The sequence below is a fragment of the Acomys minous genome (assembly GCF_964271855.1).
Source record: "Acomys minous genome assembly, chromosome: 2".
Classification (NCBI taxonomy): Eukaryota; Metazoa; Chordata; class Mammalia; order Rodentia; family Muridae; genus Acomys; species Acomys minous.
Window position 1 is genome coordinate 42,256,842 of NC_140484.1, and position 22,398 is coordinate 42,279,239.

Genomic DNA, 22,398 nt, shown 5'->3' on the forward strand with positions numbered 1-22,398 from the left:
TCTTTTTCTTTTTCTTTTTGAAATTTCTTAACAATTAGAACTTTCCACAGTCTATTTTCTTTACTACTTAAAATTTAATTATACGAGATTTCATGTTCTGGGCATATTACCAATTATAATGCCAAGACAACTCATCAAATGAAGAGTTTGAAATGGTTTGTTCAGAAGAAGCAGCTCCCATCCTCCTCTGTGGGAGGCTGGGGTGTTGGGGGTGGCTGCGGGGAACAGAGCTGGGGGAAGGGGAAGGTTGGGGCTGGGGCTAGAGCTGGGGCTCTGAGAGCTGAGGTGAGTGGGGGTTGGGTTAGGGCTGGGGCTGGGGCTGGTAGGCTGGGTGGGGGTTGGGGTGGAGCTGGGGCTAGGGCTTTGCACTAACTACTCACATAGTTATCTGTGACTAATCAGCAGAGAGGTGGGCAATTGAAAGTATGCCCCCCCCCTTTCAAACATGGCCAGTGCTCTGTTCCCAGACAGGAATCTGCCTCACATCACCTCTGCCTGGTAGAAATCTAGTGTGATTACCTAAAGTGTCCAGCGACATTTTATCTTTAATTGCTTACGCAATTTACTTCTTCAATGAAATATTGAATACATTTCATACATTAAAATAGCGCTTCTGTCTCTTGATTTTGAAAAGGCAACGTGAATCACAGAAGCCCATTTCTGTGGGTGACCTATTTCTGTAGCTTAGAAATCAGGTAGGTTGTGAGTGTTTCGAGATTCATCAGAAAAATATAGCGCAGTGGCTGTTGTTATACTAGCACCGATAACTTTTAGAAACACACGAAATGCGAACTCCCACTAGGGTAGTCTGCTCGTCAGACATCCAGACATTATAGTAATCCTCCCTCAAGACTCAGTTTCAACATGGTCACTTCCTCTAATTTTCTGTCAGCATATTCATCCTAGATGTAAAAGAATAAAAATTGATTATAGCTATACAGAGGTGGGCTAGATGTTTACCTGCAGCCAGGAAGGGGACGAAGAGGCAAAAGCTTGCCTGCCTCCTGGGTTCTGAGCTGGTCAGAAGGAATTGCAGCTCTCGGGTGTCAGGGGTGAGGGGCCCCGACAGAATCCAGCCTCCTCTCTCCCCCTCGTCCCTCCTCTAACTTCCCAGCAGCAGTAGCCAGGCTTCAAGAAGGACAGTCTCCATTGCAATCTCTCCTCGCCCCGCCAGCCAGCCCAATCTTCCTAAAGTCTGACCAGGACCCACCTACCTTCTGAGGATGACAGGAGGAGGTTTGCTAGCAGGAGGGACAGAAGGATGCGCGGTTCTGGCTCTTCAGCATCTCCCTTCAGGAGCAGTTAGCAGCAAGTACGGATTCGCCTCCATTTTCTGGTCATGTGATCACTGGCACATCTAAATAAGGCTGATCACCTGCCTCCTAGATCTCCTAGTGCACCAGCCTGCTGTGCCTGGGGCCAGCAAATGCTGGCCAGAGCAGCATTTGCAAGTATAAAATACTCCCACGGAGCTACAGAGTCACATATTCCCCCTTGATTTTTATGTCATTTTCACAAAAGCTGCTACCACTCCTGTCGCTGAATGAGGCTGGATTTGAATTTTTTCAACACAAGTTTGAAAAAGATTCAGTTCCTGGAAACCTCTTAAACACACAAACACACACACACACACACACACACACACACACATATGCACACACACACACACTAGCTCTACAACATATCTACAAAAAAAAGCAATTTAGCGCTTAATGAATGATGCTTAAAATAATACAGTGGACCATAAAAAGCATATGAGAATAGTTCTAGAAAAAGTCAGAAACATGTAGTAAAGTCAGAATGCCCACCCAAGATTCATACAGCTTTAACTATGAGGAGGCAGAGATGCGTGATGGATTGAACATGCTACACAAAGAGGCTTGATTTGAATCTAAACTCACTTACTAGCGAGTTTGCAGGAGACTAAACAGCACAGTGGCTCAGCCTTACCAGTTCACTGACAGACAGCAGTAATAACGCTACTTTAAAACTGCAAGATAACCTATACAGTGGGGCTGGGTTAAAATAACTTTGCGGCAAATGCTCACCACGATTAATTATAAAATCACCAGCAGGGACTGGGGATGCTGTTCAGCTGATGGAGCATTTGTCTTATATGTACAGGAGGCTTAGATTCAATACTCAACAACTTCACAAGCCAGGCAGGGTGATGCATGCCTATAATCCCAGTATTCACGTGGACACCGGAGAACCATAAATTCAAGGTCATCTTTAGCTCTGTAGCAGATGTGCAGTCTGTGATACAGGAGACCCTCTCCAAATGAATGAATGAATCAATGAGTACATGAGATATAAACAAGTATACATAAATAACAGAATAAAAATGCCAGATGAAATGCTGATGTAGTTAAGGCAAGTAAAATATTAAGGAATATTTGTATAACAGAAGAGAACATAATATGCTTTAGCCCAACTGTTTTTTGTTTGTTTTGCTTTTTTTTTTTTGAAAAGGCTCTTACTTTGTTGTCGAGCCTGGCCTCACACTAATGCTGGTCCCCCTGTCTCCTAGTTTCTGGGATTACAAATGGGAGTCACTATGCCCAAAGTTTATACCAATGCTTAATTAAAGACAGTTTTAAAACTGAAAGTTCGGGAACTGGAGAGACTGCTCAGTGGTTAAGGGTGCTTCCTGTTCTTGCCGAGGACCCAGGCTCAGTTCCCAGCACCCACAGCATGTGACTTACAACCATCTGTAACTTCGGCTCCATGGGATCTAACACTCTCTTGTAGCCACCTCGGGTGCCAGCATGCAAACAATACACATAAACTCTTGCAGACACAGGCGCACACACATACACGTAAATAAAATAAATGTTTTTTAAACCTCAAAGTTTTGCTAAAAGCTATAGTCTTTAATTTTGTGAATATTAATCTATGTTATCAGATAAAATATGGATGGTCATAATCATAAAAATCAATTTGAATCAAGAAATCCTATATGTTATAAAAGCTTTTTTTTTTTTGGTGGAAGTGGTGGTGGTGGGGGCTGTGTTATACTAAAATGATGGGATAGTTTTGGGTCATCTCTAACTGGTGTAATGCCAACAAGAACAAGAAAATGAAATTATTCAGTAGAATGAATATGGTGCTTCATAAGAAGCATGAGCTCCTTCTTTTTCTTTCTTTCTTTCTTTCTTTCTTTTTTTTTGTTGTTGTTGTTTTGTTTTTGCTTTGTTTTTCCAAGACAGGGTTTTCCTGTGTAGCCCTGGCTGTCCTGGACTCACTCTGTAGACCAGGTCTCAAACTCACAGAAGTCCACCTGCCTCTGCCTCCCGAGTGCTGGGATTACAGGTGTGTGTGACCATGCCTGGCCTATGAGCTCCTTCTTGAATGAAGGCACTCAATATCTTCCTCCTGGCTTGGGGTAGGGGCAACAGGGAAAGGAAAAGGGGGACATATATTTTGATGTCTTAACTAAAAATCTACAAATTTCATTAGAATTACCCGGCCATGGTGGCACATATCTTACTCCCAGCACTTGGGAGGCAGAGGCAACCAGATTTCTGTGAGTTGGAGGCCAGCCTGGCCTATGGGAGCGAGCTCCCAGCTAACCAGAGCTCCGTGGTGACACTGTCTCAAGACAAGTAAAACCCAAAACAAACTCAGGATTACGAGCAGTTATGAGAAACACTTCGCAAGGCACTTACTCAGTGGTGGCAACTTCTGGTGGCCTAAGTTCAGCTGAAGGGTAGGTGGATCCCCCAACTCAGGATGAGTCATGCTGCATCGAGAGACAGAAGGCTATCAAGCCTGGGGAATCTGTTTTAAAACCCACATGTTGCTATGGAAACGGACAAAACTCTTGCCATTGGGGGCTCAGAGGCTAAGAACACTGGCTGCTCTCCAGGAAGAGTTTTTGATTCCTCGCACTCAAACTGCTGGAGCCTGCAACTCCAGCTCCGGGGGATCTGACACCTTTTTCTGGCTTCTGCTTATACACTTGCACATGCACAATTTAAAATGTAAAAAAAATTTAAATTGTTGAGCAGCACTACATTAAGTGGGAAATGCAGGCCATTTCTGCTAGCAACACTGTCTTCTGTCTTGTAGGATGTACGTGTAAACTCAGACTGCCAAGGTGAAGTAGTCCTGTCTCAGAGTTAGCACTTGAGCAAAGGTATTCATTTAATTTATATGGAAGCAGTTAATTTTTTCTTTTTTCTTTTTTTTTTTTTTTAAGAATCACCACTTAAATGCAATAAGCAACATCTTGGTCATTGTATTGGCACAAAGGACACAGTAGACATCACATTCTCCAGTAGAGCTGACAATATTTCTCGGAGCCTAATTTTCTACTTTCCAATGACTATTTAATGAATTGAGTTTTAAAAGATAAAATTTAAAAGGTCTTTGAGGATTATACATTTTCAACTGTGGCTTGATTTGAAAGTATAAATGATGGCTAAGTAGAAGGACTACTGTTCTTTTCCAACAAAGAAAAGGACATTACACTAGAGAGGTCGTAACAGCCATGAAGGAGACAATAGATAATCAAAAACTGACCAAGAAAAGGTCTGATCAGGCATACCCATTTTTTTTTCAGTGAAGTTCAATGAAATGAATAAAGACACTTTAAGAAAGCTAGAGGGCTCCAAAAATCTTGCAGGACCACTAAGAAATAAGTAACTTCAGTCTCAAATTACAAGAGACAGGATTTTTTTTAAAAACTGTATAAAAGAAAGGTGCATATTAGTCATAAACTAAGCACAGCATATCCCCTTTAGAAAAGGAAATAAAAATATTTGAATTTTTCAGTCATTAAAAACAAATTATGATAGCTGTGTGTGGTGGCATATACCTGTAATCCCAGCATCCAAGAGGCAGAGGCAGGAGGATCACTCAAGTTCAAGGACAGCTTGGTCTGCATTACAAGTTCTAGGCCAGCTATGGCCATGTTATGAGACACTCATCACAGGAAAAGAGGGGGAAGGAGGAGAGAGGGGAATAATTGTGTTGGACAAATGGGTTTTTATTTGTTGTTTGTTTGTTTGTTTGTTTTCTGTTTGTTCAGTCAGGAAAACTTGCAAGGCACTGAATACTTAGCAGGCCCTATGCTAAGCACCAGGGGTATTACGCTTCATAAGACAAACCAGTCTTGTGCGCTCTTGGAAGTTACAGTCTCACAGATGGAGGTGGAAACAGGATCAACAAAACAGATAAATGGGAGCTCTCTTCTGGTGGGAGAGGGACGCAGAGAGCTGTGCACTGGGATGGAACGTGCTCTCCACTGTATCTCTGAGGCTTGGAGATGCTATAGGCTGCCACAGAATCTTTCCTCTCTGCCCACTCTAAGAAGGCATTTTCCTCCTCAGTTGTGTCAATCAAAATGTCTCCAGATATTAGCAAATAGAAGGGGCAAAATGGCCATGATGGCACACGCCTTTAATCCAAGCACCCAGGAGGCAGAGGCAGGTGGATCTGTATGAGGTCAAGCCTAGCTAGGTCTACAAAGCAAATTTTATGACAGCCAGGGCTACACAGAGAAACCTTGATGCATTAACCAAGGATCATGCCTGGAGAGGGCCTATACCCCTTGCTCAGAAGTAGTTGATAGACAGCACAGTCTCCTCTCCACGTGAGTCCCATAATACGGAGAGTAGAGGCTGCCTCTGACATGGACTCTCGTGCCCACTCATTGATCCACTTCCCCCTGGCGAGGCAGCCATGCCAGGCCACAGAGGAAGAGGATGCAGGCAGTCCAGATGAGACTTGGTAGGCTGGGGTCAATGGTAGGGGAGGAGGGTTCCCACTTTCAGTGGACTAGAGGAGGGGAGGAAGGGGGAGAGGGAGGGAGAGGGAGGGAGAGGGAGACTGGGAGGAGATGAGGGAGGGGGCTACAATTGGGATGTAAAGTGAATAAATTAAAAATAAACCAATTTTTAAAAAAGAAAACAAAACCAAACAAAGAAGAAGAAGAGGAGGAGGAGGAAGAGGATGAAAAAGAAGAAGAAGAAGAAGAAGAAGAAGAAGAAGAAGAAGAAGAAGAAGAAGAAGAAGAAGAAGAAGAAGCGGCAAAATCATTGTTGATTGGGCCCAGTAGCTTAAATTCTGTAATTCTGGAGTGACTTTTGACGGCCTTTGTTTCAAAAGGACCCCCACAGACCCTGGGAATAGATCCCCTAATGCACCAGAGTACAGTCCACTCATCCTGTGCATTCCTGTCTCTGTAACAGTTCACTCATCTTGTGCGCTCCTGTCTCTGTGCTTTTCAGAGGTTAAGGCCATTGCTCTCCACTTAGACCAACTGTGCACAGCACCATCTGTTTGCCTCTTCAGCTCTTTTATTTCCACCTTGCTCTCTGCAGGCTCTCTCACTCTCTGACTTCCAGGTGGTTTTGACCAATGGATACTCTGGTGAGATATGAATGGGAGGAAGGAGAGAGATGGGAGGACAAATGTGTCGGACTCCCTTATGTGAGGCAGACCAGTGTAGGTGCAAGCTTAGCCCTGGACCCTGTTTAGTTTTTGCCCATGATGGTCATGAACTCACCCTCTGAAATTATAGGCAAGCTCTCAAATAAATGCTTTATTCTATAATTTGCCTTGGCTGTAGTGTGTCTTCATAGCAATAGAAGTGACTAAAACACATGCTCACCAGATAATGCAAATAGCAACCCCTTAAACCCCTTGACCCCCTCCCCTTGCATCAGACTATGTGTAGTGCCAATTTTGGACAATAGTGTAGGTCTCTCTGGCCCTAAACACAAATTTAGGTAGTATCTATTCAAGTACAGTTTCAGTGTATCCAGATATGAAAAATAGGAGTGACATACACAGCCCGAGCTGGTTTTGGCAAACTGTTTTTCAAATAAACCTTTAGGGAGAATCCCCTATGCACCATCTTACAATTGTGTGTAATTGGATGTACATAGGATTAAAATCAGATGCATTATGGGGAGAGACATGTACAATAGAAAAAAAATGAGCAAATCTATCAGTAAAAATGGAGAACCACTCAAACTATGCCTCCGTTAGATCTCATAGGAGAGACCCCAGGCTGCAAATGTGGGGCCCCTGAGCACTCTCATTAATGAAGCCTACTGTTGTTCTTGACAGTGTGCTCCCCTATAGTCTGCACTGCCCCTATCTTCCAAATAATGTCACCTTGTTTTTGTTTTTGTTTGTTTGCTTGCTTATTTGCTTTCAAATCTGTATAAAGCCTTAGTTGAATTCTTTGGAAAAGAGGCCAAGAACCTGGAACTATCTGGCCCAGACCCCAACACTATGCAACATGTGGGAACCACTCAGACCGGCTGAACTTCTTCAGGTAGTTTCCCTTCTCATTGTTCCCTCTCTGACCTAATTCTGGGTTCTAGCTGCCGCTCTCCTCACTCCTGGAACCAGGGCACTCACTAACATCAACACTACTGCTATAGCTGGACCACTGCCCTTGTCACCGTGGCCTCCTCACACTCTGCCACCATCTTCATAAACGTGATTAGATTAAATCTTCCTTGAAGTCTTCTAATTTGAAAGCATAATATAATAACCTTTTTTTTTTCCTGTGCCCTAATATACCGAGACATCCTACTTTAGAAAGCCATGCTGTTGGAGGCTGGTGTGATGGCTTAGTGGGTAAAGGAGCTTGCTGTCAAACCCAAAACCCTGAATTCAACCCCCCCAAAACCCTGAATTCAACCACCCCCCCCCCCGGGCCTCCATGGTGCAAGGAGAGAATCAACTTGGCAAAGTTGTCTTCTGACCTCCACATGTGCATTGAGTGAGTGTGCAAAAACAGACAGACAGACAGACAGACAGATAGACACACATACACAAATGTAATTTAGAAAGAAAGCCACACTGTCTCATCTTCCCCAATACCATCAGTTTCCATCAGCTTTTCTTCTGGCATTTCAAGTTCAGCCAGAGGCACGCTTTGGACTCTCCCACAGCTGGAAGCCAGAAGCACAGAGCAGCTCTTCTGTGTTCCTCTTCCAACCAAGCAGCCATGTGCTACCATGTCATTTTGCAGCTTCTGCTGTAAAGTACCTGAGCACAAAACACCATACCTACAAGCATTCGGGAAACTGAAATGAGCATTGAAAGGCTCTGGTTCCCTTCTGCCCTCCAGCCCCTTGAGCTAGAACCACACAGCTTCAGCAGGAAGCAACCATTGAACTGGAAGTAGCCCTTTCCGTTCTGATGAGAAATCTGTGTTCAGGCTGTGCTCAGTCCTTAGAGTTGGGGGTCGGGGTAGGGGGATAAGAATGAGACGTCAGGAGTCAGATCTGACTCAGCCGCTTTCAAATTAGCTCACTGAAAACTCAGTCTTAAGCCTTTTAGGGCTTTCAGTGGGCAATGGAGGAATCAAAGTAAATGTATCAAACAAAAAAGTTCAAGAAAGTATGTCTTTCAGCTGCTGCTTTACTGAGAAGCATTGGGCTGGAAGTGAGAGATAAAACTTATGTCTAAACTTTACCTTTTTTTTTTTTTTTTTTTTGGTGACATCAGCAGACAATGCAGTCAATATGTTCCATCAAGCCAGGAAATAGGCCAAGCACGGCTTGTGTCCTGTCTCAAATGGCAACTGGGTAGATTTTTTAAAAATGACATTCTTGTTAACTTGTGATCCCATATTGAGAAAGGCCTGCTTTCATGTGGCTGGCCAGAAAGACACTGATGGGGTGGGGAGGAAGGAGGGAAGGTAACTGCAATTTAGACGATGTTTACTTACCACTACCAAATAGTCAGGATCCTCTATGTCCCCCATACCTAACACCATCACTTTTGACATCCAAGTGAATAAAGAGAACAAAATGTAGGGGTGGCGGAGATGATATTGTTCTTCCAGGGAAGGAAAATAACTGCCCATAAAGATCTGTAGGAGAGCTGATGCCTCGGGCCTCTGTAGGCGCCCTGTACTCACATGCACACCTTATACAAAGGCACACAAGGACAAAAATTGAGAAGTAATAAAAGTAAGTATTTTTGCAGCTGGGCATGGTGGCACATATCTGCAATTTCAGCACTCAGGGAGACAGAGGCAGATGGATCACTGCGAGTTTGAGGCTAGCCTGACCTACATAGTAAGTTCGGGACAGCCAAGACTACACAGAGAAACCCTATAACTAAAAACCAATAGATAGATAGACAGTCAGATTGATAGCTAGATAGATATGAAAAAAAGTATTTTAAAAAAGAGAGAACATGGAAGTATTAATACCTACGAAGCCTGGTTTTTGAAGGTCTCATGAAAAACAAAGAAAGGTCTAACAGTGTCACTCATGTGGAAAAAGATGAGTTCTTCTAAAGGCATGGTGGTTTTTTTTTTTTTTTTTTGGTGTGTGTTTTTGTTTTGTCTTTTGAGACAGGATTTCTCTGTGTAGTCTTGGCTATCCTGGACTCACTTTGTAGACCAGGATGGCCTTGAACTCACAGAGATCCAACTGCCTCTGCCTCTCGAGTGCTGGGATTAAAGGCGTGCACCACCACACCTGGCCTAAAGGCATGGTGTTTATCAGACAAGAAGAAAGGTAATTTAAAAAGACAGAATGCAGAGAGAAGCAGGTGAAATATGTTACATTTAAACGTCATCTATGTTTTAGGGAGCGATGTTTACCTCCCTTCTTAGAACAGAGGAACAAATACAAAGGCCAGCTACTCCTAACTACTCCACAGACACACGTGGCAAGAGGAAACCCATCTCCCTCCGCCTCCTCTTCCTCTCCCTGCCCTTCTTCTGCATGCCTGTGTCTCCAAAAGATTACATATGTGTTGCCATTTTCCCTCAGTATTATTGGGAATCGCTTCCTTTTATCACTTTATACAACTCAGAGTGTCAATATATTTATAAGTCAAACATAATGGTTTTATGTAGCTGAGATGGTGGATGGAAGCGGTTTGTTGTTGTTGTTTTAGATTTATTTATTTACTCTATATGTATGAATGTTTTGCCTGTATGCACGTGTGTGTACTGTATGCACATCTGCTGGGTATCCTGGAACTTCGATTACGGATGGTTATATGGTACCAGATGGATGCTTAGAATTGAACCCAGGTCCTCGGCGAGGGCAGCAAGTACTCTTAACTGCTGAGCCATTTTTCTAGCCCCTTGTGTTGGAGAGTTTTAAATGAATAGGAGTTCTATGTCTTTGGTAAATACTGACTAGAATTTAATAACATCACTGCCCCTTTCTTTTTTCTTTATATTTTTTTACATTTTTATTTTTTGTGTGTCTGTTTATGTGTGTTCATATGTATATGTGTGTGTGTGTAGGTTTAAAGACAACTTTCGGGACTCGGTTCTTTCCTTATACCATGTGGGTCCTGGGACTCAAGCTTGGTTGTCAGGCTTGGTAGCAAGCACCTTTACTGAGCGAGCCATCTCGCCTGTCCCAGCTCTTATCCCTATGTTTACACGCTATCCCTCTGATCAGTCTGTGTCTACATTTTAAGAGAGGGTGGGAAGTCTTAGTGCTAGAGCTCTTGCTTAGCATGCATCACAATCTGGACTCAATTCTTAGCACAAAAGGGTCGGGAGGAGGAGGAGGAGAGAGGTTTATATGCTGCCCAATACTCTGCAGACGTGCTCCGTGACCACATAGAAAGGATCAGGCTTACCAGTCACTGTCTATCGTGCCTCTGGGAAGTGGTATTTGATCTTCTGTTTGGTCTAGTCTAAGACAGCCTACAGCTTACACTGCCACCATTGGCAAATGCAACAGTTAGGGTTTCAATTGCTGTGATAAAGCACCACAGCCAAAATCAACTGGGGCAAGAAAAGGTTTGCTTACTTTATATTTCCACATCACTGCCCATCACTGAGGGATGCCAAGGCAGACACTCAAACCTGGAGGCAGGAGCTGATGCAGAGGCCATCCACGAATGCTGCTTACTGGCTTTCTTCTCATTGTTTGCTCGGCTTGCTTTCATATAGCACCGAGAACCACCAGCCCAGGGGTGGCAACACCCACAATAGGCTTTGCCCTTCCACATCAGCTATTAATCAAGAAAATGTATCACAGGCTAGAGAGATGGCTCAGCGGTTAAGAGCACTGGCTGCTCTTCCAGAGGACCTGGGTTCAATTCTCAGCATCCGCATGGCAGTTCGCAACTGTCTGTCACTCGAGTTCCAGAGGATCCGGTAACCTTGGATCCTCCAGACATACATGCAGGCAAAATAAATATGCACATCAAAATAAATAAATCTTAAAAAAAAAAAGAAAGAAAGAAAAGAAAAAGAAAAACCATCACAGGCTTGCACACAGGCTAATCCAGTGGGGACATTTTCTAAACTGAGGTTCATTCCTCCAAAATGACTCTAGCCTGTGTCCCGTTGGTGTAAAACTAGTGAGAACACAGAGACCATATATGCAGTGCCTAGGAGCCGGTTGACAGCAGATGCACATGGGTGGCAACTGTGTGCCTTTGAAATAGCACTGGTCACTATTATTTGCACTGTTGTCTATGTCTCACTCTTTAATTAGATATGAAACATCGTCAAGTCTAGAACTGTGACTTCAGTGAATAGCTGTCAAATTTAAGAATGTGTCTGAGTCTCAGGGAAGAAACCGTGAAAGCAGCTGGTGGGGCCTTACCCCTAATTCCTATTTCCAGAGAGAGAGTGGTGGGGTTTTGGACAAGCGCTTTGAAGCTTCTGGTCTGAGGCCCCCATCTAGACAGCCACTATGGGCCACTTGCTTCGTCTTGTGTCGCTTTGCAGTATTAGGGATTGAAGCCAGGGTCTCAGGTGTGCAAAACAAGGCTTTAAACACTACACTGCACTTCCTGTGGTGAGAACATTTCAGGTGTGCTTCGAGTAAATTATGTGAAGGCAGTGGCAGCGGCAAGGGAAGGTTCTTCACTGCAGAGGCTGGGTGGAAAGGGTGGTGGGTGGAGGGGAAGGTGGGCTAGGATCCATTAACTGATCTGTCCGTTAACTGATCTGAGGGTCTGCCTAGATGAAAGTAGCTTGACAGGAAAAAAAAAAAAAAAAAAAAGAGTAGACCGACTAAAATGCCTCGCCATTAAAATTCCTTGTGGTTTTTCTGAAAACCTTCAAACACTCTCCTCCTTGTCTTTCTTTTCTCTGCTACTTTCAACAACAAATGCTATTTGTGAGTTTGCAAGCGTTTTGGACACACTTCGATCTCATACCAATTAAGGAGGAAGGCTTGAAATCATCTGGCCTAGCCCGCTGATTTTATAGATGAGGGAACTTAAGCTTGAGGTTTAATCTTTAAGTATGTAAATGATCTTGGGAGAGGTAGGCAGAGTTCCAAATACTTTGATTCAGAGTACCTATGCCACACACAGCCCTTTAACTGAGCACAGGAGGCACCTTGCTTATACCACAGTTACACAATATTTTAATTGCACTAATTATTTTTTTGTGGGGAGGGCAGGTGCATACATGTCACAGCGCATACCACACTACATTTTAAGGCAAAGGATATCTTCCTTTCTGCTTATTTCTCACTATTTTGAAGGGCAAATGAGAGAAAGGAAAATTTTAAATATCAGCAGATCCCAAATCTCAAGGGCAGCAATGGTGTTCTGTTTCTTGCTTCTTGCCCTTTGGCGTCCCATAAATGGCCATGGGGGGGGGGGGACCTTAAAAGCCCTATACCTGGTGAACGGTCAGCGGTACAGCTGATTTGATGACCATCTGACAACCCTTAGCCAATCAGGCCTGGAGCACTACACACTGATCTTGAACCTGCTCTGGATTCTCCTGAGAGTCCCACCAGAAAGCCAGGTGTTTATATGAAACCACAGAATAGTTTTTTTCTGTACAAGTCAGTAAGGAAGGCAGAGGCTTTGGCTTCGGGAAGCTTGGAGGCCCAGAGCACTCACTCTGTTCATTTAAGATGAACCTGAACAATTACAGAAACACCCTGAACCTTGAGTTCTTCCTCCCCTATCCCTGCCTTAGCCCCCAGAACGTGAGGGTCAGGTAAGCTGATGAGGGCAAGCCGCCCTGCGCATAGTAGGTCCTGGAGAGAGACCAGCTACTCCAGGTCCACTTGCCTGTTTCGGAGTTCACATAGGTACTGAGGTCAGCAGGGTGGGTGCAGACTGGCTGGAAAGCATCCTTTTGCCGATGGCTGTCTAGCGATTGTTTTTGCTGACGACACGGCTTGTAACAAATGTCAGAAAAGGTCTTCTCACTCTGGTATCCTCATGTGTCACAAACACAACTCACTGTTTCTCTGGTTTCTAAATAAAGTCATTTTCATAAAAAAAATAAATCAAATGTTTTGCTTACCCATCCGGTGTTGGCTTTCTGGGTCCAGGCTCAAGGAACTCTGTCTCTGCTTCTGTTTCCTGTGGAGGGATCCTGTTTTTCTTGGACAGCTGCGGTGAAAGCATTTCCCATTCATTGTCGTGGGTGGTGGCTTGTGTTGGAACTGCATCTAGACCAGTTTGACCTTGTCTCTTGCTCTTCCTTGATTGGCCGCTCAAACCAGCAACTTCCTCTAGTGCTAAAGAGTCTGTAGGCTTATTTCCTCCCAGAACCTGCGGCTGGGGGGCCTTGTCTAAACTGAGACTCCAGAATGGCTCCGCAGTTTTTTCAGGAGACCCAGGACCCAAGTTCCTGGCTTCTGCGGATGGGTCACCTACCTCACTGTGGCCCAAGACCATCCAGCTCTGATCTTGGGCAGGGTTTTCAAGAAGAGATGCCCTCTTGTGGCTGGAAGACATATTCTCTGCAGAATGAACTTTGACATCATTTAAAGGCTCAGGCTGACATGTGTCTGAGACAGCCACTAATTGCGTTTCTGGGAGCCCTGTCTCCCTGGAACCTAATTGTTCTAATTTGGGGCCATTTTCTCCAGCTTCCCAGGCCTCTGCTTTCAATGGCGAATCATTTTCATGGCTTACAAGTATGTAATCCACAGCTAGTGCTTGATGGTCTTCGCCCTTTTCTGCCTGCTTATCTTCCTGATATTCTAATTTTTTCTGCTGAGGCCCTTTGGTGGGAGTTACTTTCTCTTCTTCTAACTCCAGTATCTCCTTGTCTAGAATACGAAGGTGAGAACAAACAGGTGAATTAGCACATTATATGATCTGTGATCTTTGCAAACAAGCACCTAAAAAGAGACAAGTAATAAGTATTATCATTCTGTGGACCTGTTTAATTTTCTTATGCACAGAGAGGTTTCACAATATAGTCATTACATTTGTGTATACTGAAGCTGGCTAGACAGGATTAGACATACTTTTTCTGCCTGCATTGGTAGCAATGCTTTAAGAAATGCACTAATTTAATTAACACTTGGTCCTTGAGAGAGGGGTGTGTGTGTGTGTGTGTGTGTGTGTGTGTGTGTGTGTGTGTGTGTGTGTGTGTGTGTGTGTTTGTAGGGAGTGTAGGTGGGGGGGAGCGGTATTGCTTACCATTTGATGGTCTTATGTCGCCACCTGCTGGTGAATCTGAATTATCTGTTTCTATTTCCCAGTCAATGTTCGATGGCGATGACTCTATGTTGGAACCTGTTCCTCCAACAGGTGAAGAAAGAGACTCAGGGTCTTCATGAATATGCAAAACAGTCATCCGCTGTCTGGGCTGCCTGCTGTTGGTCTCGGTCTGATTTTCCTGCCTTTGATCAGGAAGAGCAGAAAGCAACATCTCCGCTGCCTCACTCCCCAGAGAGGCATCATCTGGAGACCCAGCTTCCAGTGCTGTTTCAGCGCCACCTGGGGGTTCCGTGAAGTAGGACAAATCAAAGGGGGGTGTGTACGGTACCAGAGACTGCCTCGCTGTGCTCTCCTCCAACATAAGATCAGCACCATAGAGGAAATGTTCAGGCTCTTTCATCAGATCATCGTCGATATTCTGGCCCATTACATCATATTCAAAATCACCCCAGGAAGCTTCAGACGAACAGACATCCTGCTTCCCTGGATCCCCGTCTACTGGCGTTTCGGGGTGGCCTTCTGAAAGAGTTAACTTACTCATATCATCTATAGTGCCTGTGGAAGTGTTGAGGCCCGAGGCGTCACTGAAACTGTGGTCAAAGGCAGCTTCGCTTACATCCAGGCAGGTGTCTGAGGCTAGCAAGATGTCGGTAAGCACAGCAGCGTTCTCGGAAGCCAACGGTTGCTCACATTCAAGCGAGGCTCTAGTGCCTGTCTGAGTTTCAGGACAAAGGTCCTCTGACGCCCAAGAACCGTTGCCTTCTACACTAACCTCCTGGGGAGTTTCAGAAGTGCCAGTGTCTGCATTCCCAGTGCCTGGGATCATCTTACCCACTGCTTCCCCTTCTGGGTTGGCGCCTTCCTCTAAGGTTCTTAAACTTGAATTGGTATCTCCATGCATATCAGAAGGTTCTGGGGAAGGTTTCGAAGTGACGGGCTCAGTTGAGCTGTTTGTATCTGTCTGACTGTTGAGTGGAGGCAGTGGCATTGCATGTTCAGAATGGAGTTCCAGATTGTATGCAAGACACTCCTGCCTAGATTCCTGAGTAGGTTCCGCAGCCATCTTTGGCTCAGGGAGGTAAAGTTCACTCGGTGCCATTTCAGGTCCTGTGTAAACGCCACTGCGTTTCTCCACCTCTTGCCTTCCTTCAGAATCGTGACACACGTCGGGGCTGCTGGAGGCCTGAGAGCTGTTGTCATGGTCACAGTGAGTCAAGATATCAGGGTTCTCCGCCTCTGCTTTAAAAGTGACAGGTTGCCTGACATCCACCCACAGATCCGGTGAAGCTGAGGCCGGTTGCCCGCCGTCTTCGAAGTTGCCATGTAAAATATCGGGAACAAAGTTATGCCGGGGCTCACAGGGGCTGGGCCTATCCCATTCGGGAACCCTGGCCACAGGGAGATTTTCTGTGGCAGTGCTTGGGAGCGCCACACGGCTGAGATATGAGCTGTCTTGTTCCCACCAGTGCTCTTGTTGGCACTCGGTGGGTGAAACCCCGGTGCCGACGCAGTCATTTTTATCTCTGCAAGTAAATGCTGGGCCTGCACGGTCCCAGATGGACAGCACAGGTTCCTGACACTGCTCTTGAGTGGGAGTTTCAGGAGGGAGGTCGCCAGCATGAGAAGACATGGCTGTATGCTGGCGAGAGTCTTTGCCTTGAATTTGGTCCAATATTACAAGCTGGCTAAACTGAGCGGCACCTGAATCTAGCTGCCTCGGTTGAATGTTCCAAAGTTTCTCCTGTGACTTTTCCCCATGGCTATCCAGAAAGGGTGACTTTAGTTCACCACTGAAAGGATTAGTACTGCCTGTGTCCACAGGTTCGCTATCGCTCCGAGTGGGCACGCCCCACGGCCCTGCATTCTGGAATATCGGAGAAGTCATCTCTGCCTCACCATCTGAGGTGGATGACTCTACAGATGCATTGGCAGTTGATCTCTCTTCCTGCGCAGGAGTGTTCCACCACTCACTGCTGTCAGCAGAGAAACCAAGCATTTCTAGTTTATCGGGGCCTCCATCCTTACGTTCAGTTCCTGGAGACATCTGCCACATGCCATGTCCCATTTTCCCTGTTTCTGCAGCTCCGGCCTCCTTCTCCATAGATGTGTCCCAGGCGTCAGTCTGCACGAGTGGCGACACAATCCAAGGACCGGGGCTGCTTTGCTGGCTGTCACAGAATGAGTCTGGCTTGCTCTCTTTCTCTAATGGCTCTGAAGCATGTACAAAGACAGAAAACTCAGACGTGCGATGCTCTGCGGCCAAGAACTCAGGTTCACATGATGGATTGTGAGCCCCAGGTTCCCTCTGAGTGGCTTGGCCTGTGGCCAAATGGATTTCCGCCTCTAGCAACTCTTCATCACCCCCACTGTCCTCGCCAGAAGCAGAGCTTGTGGACATGATCCTGGTATCCTCTGGCTGCACAACTTCCGGAAAGTCAAGTTCATTTCCCTCTTGACGGCTAGTCATTAGCTTTCCTTCCTGACACGTGAGAGAATGTTTTGAATATTTATCTGTCCCAAGGCTGGATGAATGGGGTGAAGACTCACCATTGATGGAATCACTTGGAATCTTGGGAAATGTAAGGTCCTCCTCATGATCAGACATCTTTGCAGAGCCATCCTTTCTGGTTTTTGCAAAGTCCTTTATTTCAGCAAACATCCCTGCCTGGGATTCAGTGCTAAAGAGTTCTGATTCTTGGTGCATCTGTTTGCTCCTGCTGTCTGGATCCCCTTTCTGATGTTCAGAGCTGGGTTCGTGGGTCCAGGAGGACAAAGCAACTGAAGAATCATTTAGGTCAGGACTCGACGCACTTGAATGAGTACACCCACTAGAGAGGCTGTCTCTGTCATAGCTTCCTGGTGAAAGGGCTTGTAGAGACCCGTTCTCAGTGCTCTCACCTGTAGGATTCATAGGTGCCTCGTAACTTATGTGACTATCCCACACATCGCTATCTATGGGGCCATCCCAAGTGCCAAAGTTTTGAGAAGATTCATAAAATAGTTTTTCATTTGCTCCTTCTGGCTCAAGAAGGCTACAGTCTTCAGTTCTCTCAAGTCCCATTTCAGATATAGGCATGTTCTTCATCAGATTAATCCTACCCAAAGTTGGGCTGGCTTCGCCTGAATTTCGGTGACCCACAGGAGATTCTTCATGGGCCTCTTTTGTCTGAAAGTCACTTGCAGATGTCTCTGGTTGCACAGCAAAGAGATTGGCAGGCTCCTTTTCCATGTCTAAGGCTTCCTCTTGTTCCTCAGTCTGGGGACTGGAGGTGACTGAAAGAGATCTGATCTTGCCAGATGTGTTGCATATTTCTTTGTGTTCAAGTGCAACTGAATAAGAGAGTTCCTGGTCAACGGGCTCTTTTCTGGAAACCAGTGAGTCACCATCCACTCCAGAGCCCACCTCTGCCTCCTTGTCAAGATGCACACAGCCAGAGGCTGCCAAGCCTTCACTCTCATTCTCACTCTGTCCACAAGTATAACCAGTCCATGGATCTGACTGTGCAGAATGTTCTTGACTCTCCAGCCTGGCCACTGAGGATGCTGTGTCACCTTGGGACTCTGTCAATGTGTCCTGGTTGTCAGGATGAGATGTAAGCGCTACCGACTCACCAAACCCAGTGGCTTCTGACATGTGGCTGTCCTTACCATTTACCGAGAGCCTGGGACTTTCAGAAGGCCAAGGGCTTTGCTCCATATCTGCAGTATTGGGTGAGTTTGGTATTCTGAATGATGGCATATCTTTATCTCTCATGACAGAATCCCAAATACTGTTTGCAATTAACTGCCCGCTTTTCTCATTCAGGATGTGGTATTCAGTGGGACCAGTGTCCCCCGCAGGCTCGGCAGAAGCAGGGAGGTCCCAGTCCACCTGATTTGCTTCCTGATGTTCTGTGCCCCATGGTTCCAGCTGCTTCACTGAGAAGCGGGTTTCAGGTTCAGTGTTTGCAGTTACGTAATCTTCCTGACCGGCACCGCTGATCGCCACACCCCCGCTGCAGTCATCCCAATCCAAGTCATTATCCATGTCTGAGATGGTCGCGGTGGACTGCGTGTCCTCCAGAATCACTCGGTTCCATGTGTCGAGGCTGTCAGGGGCTGTCTGGCGGGAGTTGGTGTTGCTGTGTAGAAGGGTGAGCTGCCGGTTTGTCTCGTTGTACAGCTGCATCATGCTAGGGTCGTCATAACTGGATGGACTGCTTTCCCCCACATCGTCCTCCATGGACATATTCTTATCTTCTGCGTGCTCCATCGTGAGTAAATCTTTATCTGGGTGATGTGCGTCATTTCCTTCAGGTTTTTCCTCTGCGTGAGGTGATGCCCACATGTCTAGGTTCCCAGGGCCAGAACCGATTCGATTTCTCTGGGGCCGCTGTAGTGATGTTGCAAGAACTTCAACCCCTTCTGCAGGGAAGTCAGTATCTTCTGTCTCAAAACCATTCTCTTTAGCAAATGGCTTGTTTTCCACTTCTTTTTCCTCTCCAGCATATGTTGGTGATGTGTAAGAGTCAGAGGTGGAGTAGTTGGTGTCTAAGGGAGATGGGACCGAATCTTCTCCTATGTTGGATGTGCTATAATCAGAGCATTTATATGACAAGAAAGAATCTTCCCAAGGAGCTAACACATCAGACCCTCTTTTCTTGACACTCTCTTCAAAGAGGTTCCAGGAACCTTCCTTTTCATAAACTGTCCCTCTGGCTTTAGGACCCACCAAGTCATTCTGGCCTTCCCCTGGGAGCTTAGAATTATTCCATGTTTGACCCAAATCAGAACTGGGACTTCCAGATGTAAGAATATTGTCCTTGGAGCCATTGCTTTTCTTGCCCCAGATTTCTGGAGCTGTATCTGTATTTACCTCAGGGAGGGGATTGTCTAGTAGGTCTGCCACAGGGTAAGAAAACCCACTTTGGGCCATAGCCCACTCACTTGGGTCCTGCATAGAAGGCATCTCATTGTTAGTGGGATGAAGATTCCAAGTATTTTTTAAGGTGTCAGCATTACTTTCTTTATCAAATGTACCCCAGGCGGGGAAGGACACCATAACGGCTGCTTCACCAGCATCCGTGGGATTTCCCCAAGGCTCGGGCATTGTTGTTGGTGAGTGACCTGAATGCCACAAAGCAGCAAAGTCTTCTATCAGGTGGTTTGTCTCTTGAGGAGAGGCGTTTGTTAGACTTGGCCCCTCTGTGGGTGGGTGCTGACAGCCCAAGCTTTCCTCCTTCTGGTCCTGGGTATCTATACTGCCCAGTTCAGGCTGATCAAATTCTGATTCCCAGGGATCTGACTTTGGGAATCTAAGACTCTTTGGTTGGAATGTGGAGTCTGAGGTTCTCTTCTCAGCTGGCCCAGGCTTATGGTCTTGCCATGGCTCAGGATTCTGGAAGGTGGATTCTTGTTCACTGGAGCTCCAGGCATCTACAATATTTTCAGAGTCAATTTCCAAGCCACCCCACCAGCTCCTGCACCGGGTACGAGTCTGAGGTGGCCCCAGATGCGCCGTGTCAATTGTATTTTGGGTGATCTCTTCTGGACAGAGTGGGGTCGGCTCTTCAGTTGGTGAAATCTCAACAAAGCTATTCATAGGTGGCGGTGGGATTCTCTTTCCAATATTCATCAGCCTTTCAGGGGAAGCAGGTTCATCTCCCACAAAACATGTCAGGCTTAATTTTCTTTCAGGGTTACCTCCTGAGCTTTCTTGTCTCTGGACAAACTCTTCATCAAATTCTACAAGGCTGTCTTTACCAGCCTCTGACAAAAGAGAACTGGAAGAGTAATTGGACATGTTGACCCCCGTCTCAGCAAGTCCTTTAGGCCCAGCAGAGAGGCTTCCCTCTGATGAGTCACTGTTGGAGAAGTCATCTTCTGGTGAGTAGTCTGCAGAGTGGGAAGATGGCTGCGACTGCTCAGAAGCAATGGGCGCTGGGTCAAAGTTGAAGAGGTCAAAGTGTTCCCCGTGTTCCCCAGAACGTGTGTGCTCCTCGGCAACTACCCCTTCAGGAATAGGGCTGTAGGAGTCAAACCCTGGGAGAAGGCTGTGGTGAGGCCCAGCACCCTCTCCCACTGGACTGTCATCACTGAGGAACACCGAACTCTCCTTGGATGAACGGCTGCTCCTGATGGTGGCCAACCCACTGTCGGGGCTAACAAGGTCTATGTTGACATCCGCCTGAGCTTGGTTGGAATCACTGAGCTCTGGAGGGTTTTCTATGAAATTCACAGAGCTGGGCTGTGGCTCTATGTCAGAACCATACAATTCCATAATCCCGGAGGAGCCCTGGGACAGGGGGGCGCTGCCCGCCACAGCTTCTGTGGAGGACGTGCGGCTGTTAGAGCCCATCTCCGCACACCTCCTATTGATGACCTCCTTGACAAGAAGAAACACCTGGTCACAGGTCACAGAAGGGTCCTCCTGCTGGTATACGAGGATCTCATCACAGCCACATTCAAAGGGCTCCAGTTCCAGGCAAGGGTTCTGACTTTCTTCCAGCTCACAGCAAATCTGTTGGGAAGCGCAAAGGATGGTGTGAATATGCAGATAGCCCTTGCATTTTGTCTTTCTTAACTTGTCTCTAACAGTTTGTGTATTTTCACATATGTATGCTATATTTACTTCATTTTCCACCTTCTCCTCTCTCCAACTTCTTTCATGCCCCCACCCAACTCTCTCTATCAAATTCACAGCCTTTTAAATGGATTATTATCATAAATACATATATAATATATATACATACATATACACAGATATATAAATCTAACTTGTTGAATCCATTTAATGTTTCTCAAATGTATATGGTTTTAGGGATGACCACTTGGTGTTAGATAATTAATTAGGGGGCTCTGAGAAAGACATCATCCTGGACAGCTTTATGTCAGCTTGATACAAGCTAGAGGTATCTGAAAAATGGTAACCTCAATCGAGAAAAATGCCTCCATAAAAATGCTGTAAGACATTTTTAAAAATTAGTGACTGATGGAGGAGGATCCAGTTCTTTGTGGGCGGGGCCATCCCTGTGCTGGTGCTCCTGGGGTCTATAAGGAAGCAGGCTGAGGAAGCTATGACGAGCACTGCAGTAAGCAGCACTCCTCCACGGCCTCTGCATCAGCTCCTGCCTCCAGGTTCCTGCTCTGCTTGAGTTTCTGTCCTGACTTCCTTCAACGATGAATGGTGACATGGAAGTGTGAGCCAAATAAACCCTTTCTCCCACCTCCACCCCCAGCTTGCTTTTCGGTCATGGTGTTTCATCACAGCAATAGGTACCCTAACTGAGTCACTGATTCTCTCTCTCAGCAGTCATGTATTGCCTATATCTCTTCATCTGGGCATGGGGTCTTGTGGGCTTTCTTTCTCCCATGCATGTCAGTCGTGTCACGGTCTGGGTCTTATTTAGGCAACTGCATTGCTAAGATTGCTTGGGTGGAGCTTCCCTGTCACATACAGAAGACACTCTCACAGCCGACATCCTGGCCCTTTGGCTCTTGCAATCTTCTCACAACCCCGTCTCCCCTGTTTCATAATGTCCCCTGAACCTTAGGAGCAGGGGTTGTGCCATGGATTTATCCACTGGTGATGGGCACCCCACCCCCACCATCAGTTCTGCATTTTGACCAGGTGTGGCTTTCTCTAATGGTCTCTTTCTGTTGCAAAGAGAAGCTTCTTTAATGAGGGGTGAGAGACATAGTTATTGGACTGGACCTGGGCACAGGATGAGCATTGTGGGTATGTATGGCCTGGAGGTTAGATGTGGCCCTGGTGGGATAAAGTCAGAAAAGCTGATCAGATGAGACTGGCATATAAGACGTGCAAATGGAACCACATCTAGGGCTTGGGAATGGTGGCTTTTAAGCAATTTATTTATTTGCTATTTATTTATTTATTTATTTATTTGTGTGTGTGTGTGTGTGTGTGTGTGTGTGTGTGTGTGTGTGTGTATGCCCATATGTATACTTTCCTTGTTAGGCCAGGGGACAACCTCAGGGTCGCTCTCAGAAATGCTTTCCACCTGCTTTGACATGGGATCT

General features: G+C 46.0%; 1 protein-coding gene across 11 annotated transcripts in view; it reads right to left on the bottom strand.

Annotated features, from left to right (window-relative positions):
- PRUNE2 (prune homolog 2 with BCH domain) overlaps positions 1-22,398 on the bottom strand; it is a 266,030-nt gene that overhangs the window by 78,422 nt on the left and 165,210 nt on the right. For all 11 annotated transcript variants that reach the window (XM_084770072.1, XM_084770076.1, XM_084770073.1 and 8 more), the window contains exons 8-9: positions 14,359-20,878; positions 13,229-13,982 (exon numbers count right to left, since the gene is read on the bottom strand). In XM_084770072.1, the coding sequence (XP_084626198.1) occupies positions 13,229-13,982; positions 14,359-20,878 (7,274 nt within the window). The remainder of the gene's footprint in view (positions 1-13,228; positions 13,983-14,358; positions 20,879-22,398) is intronic.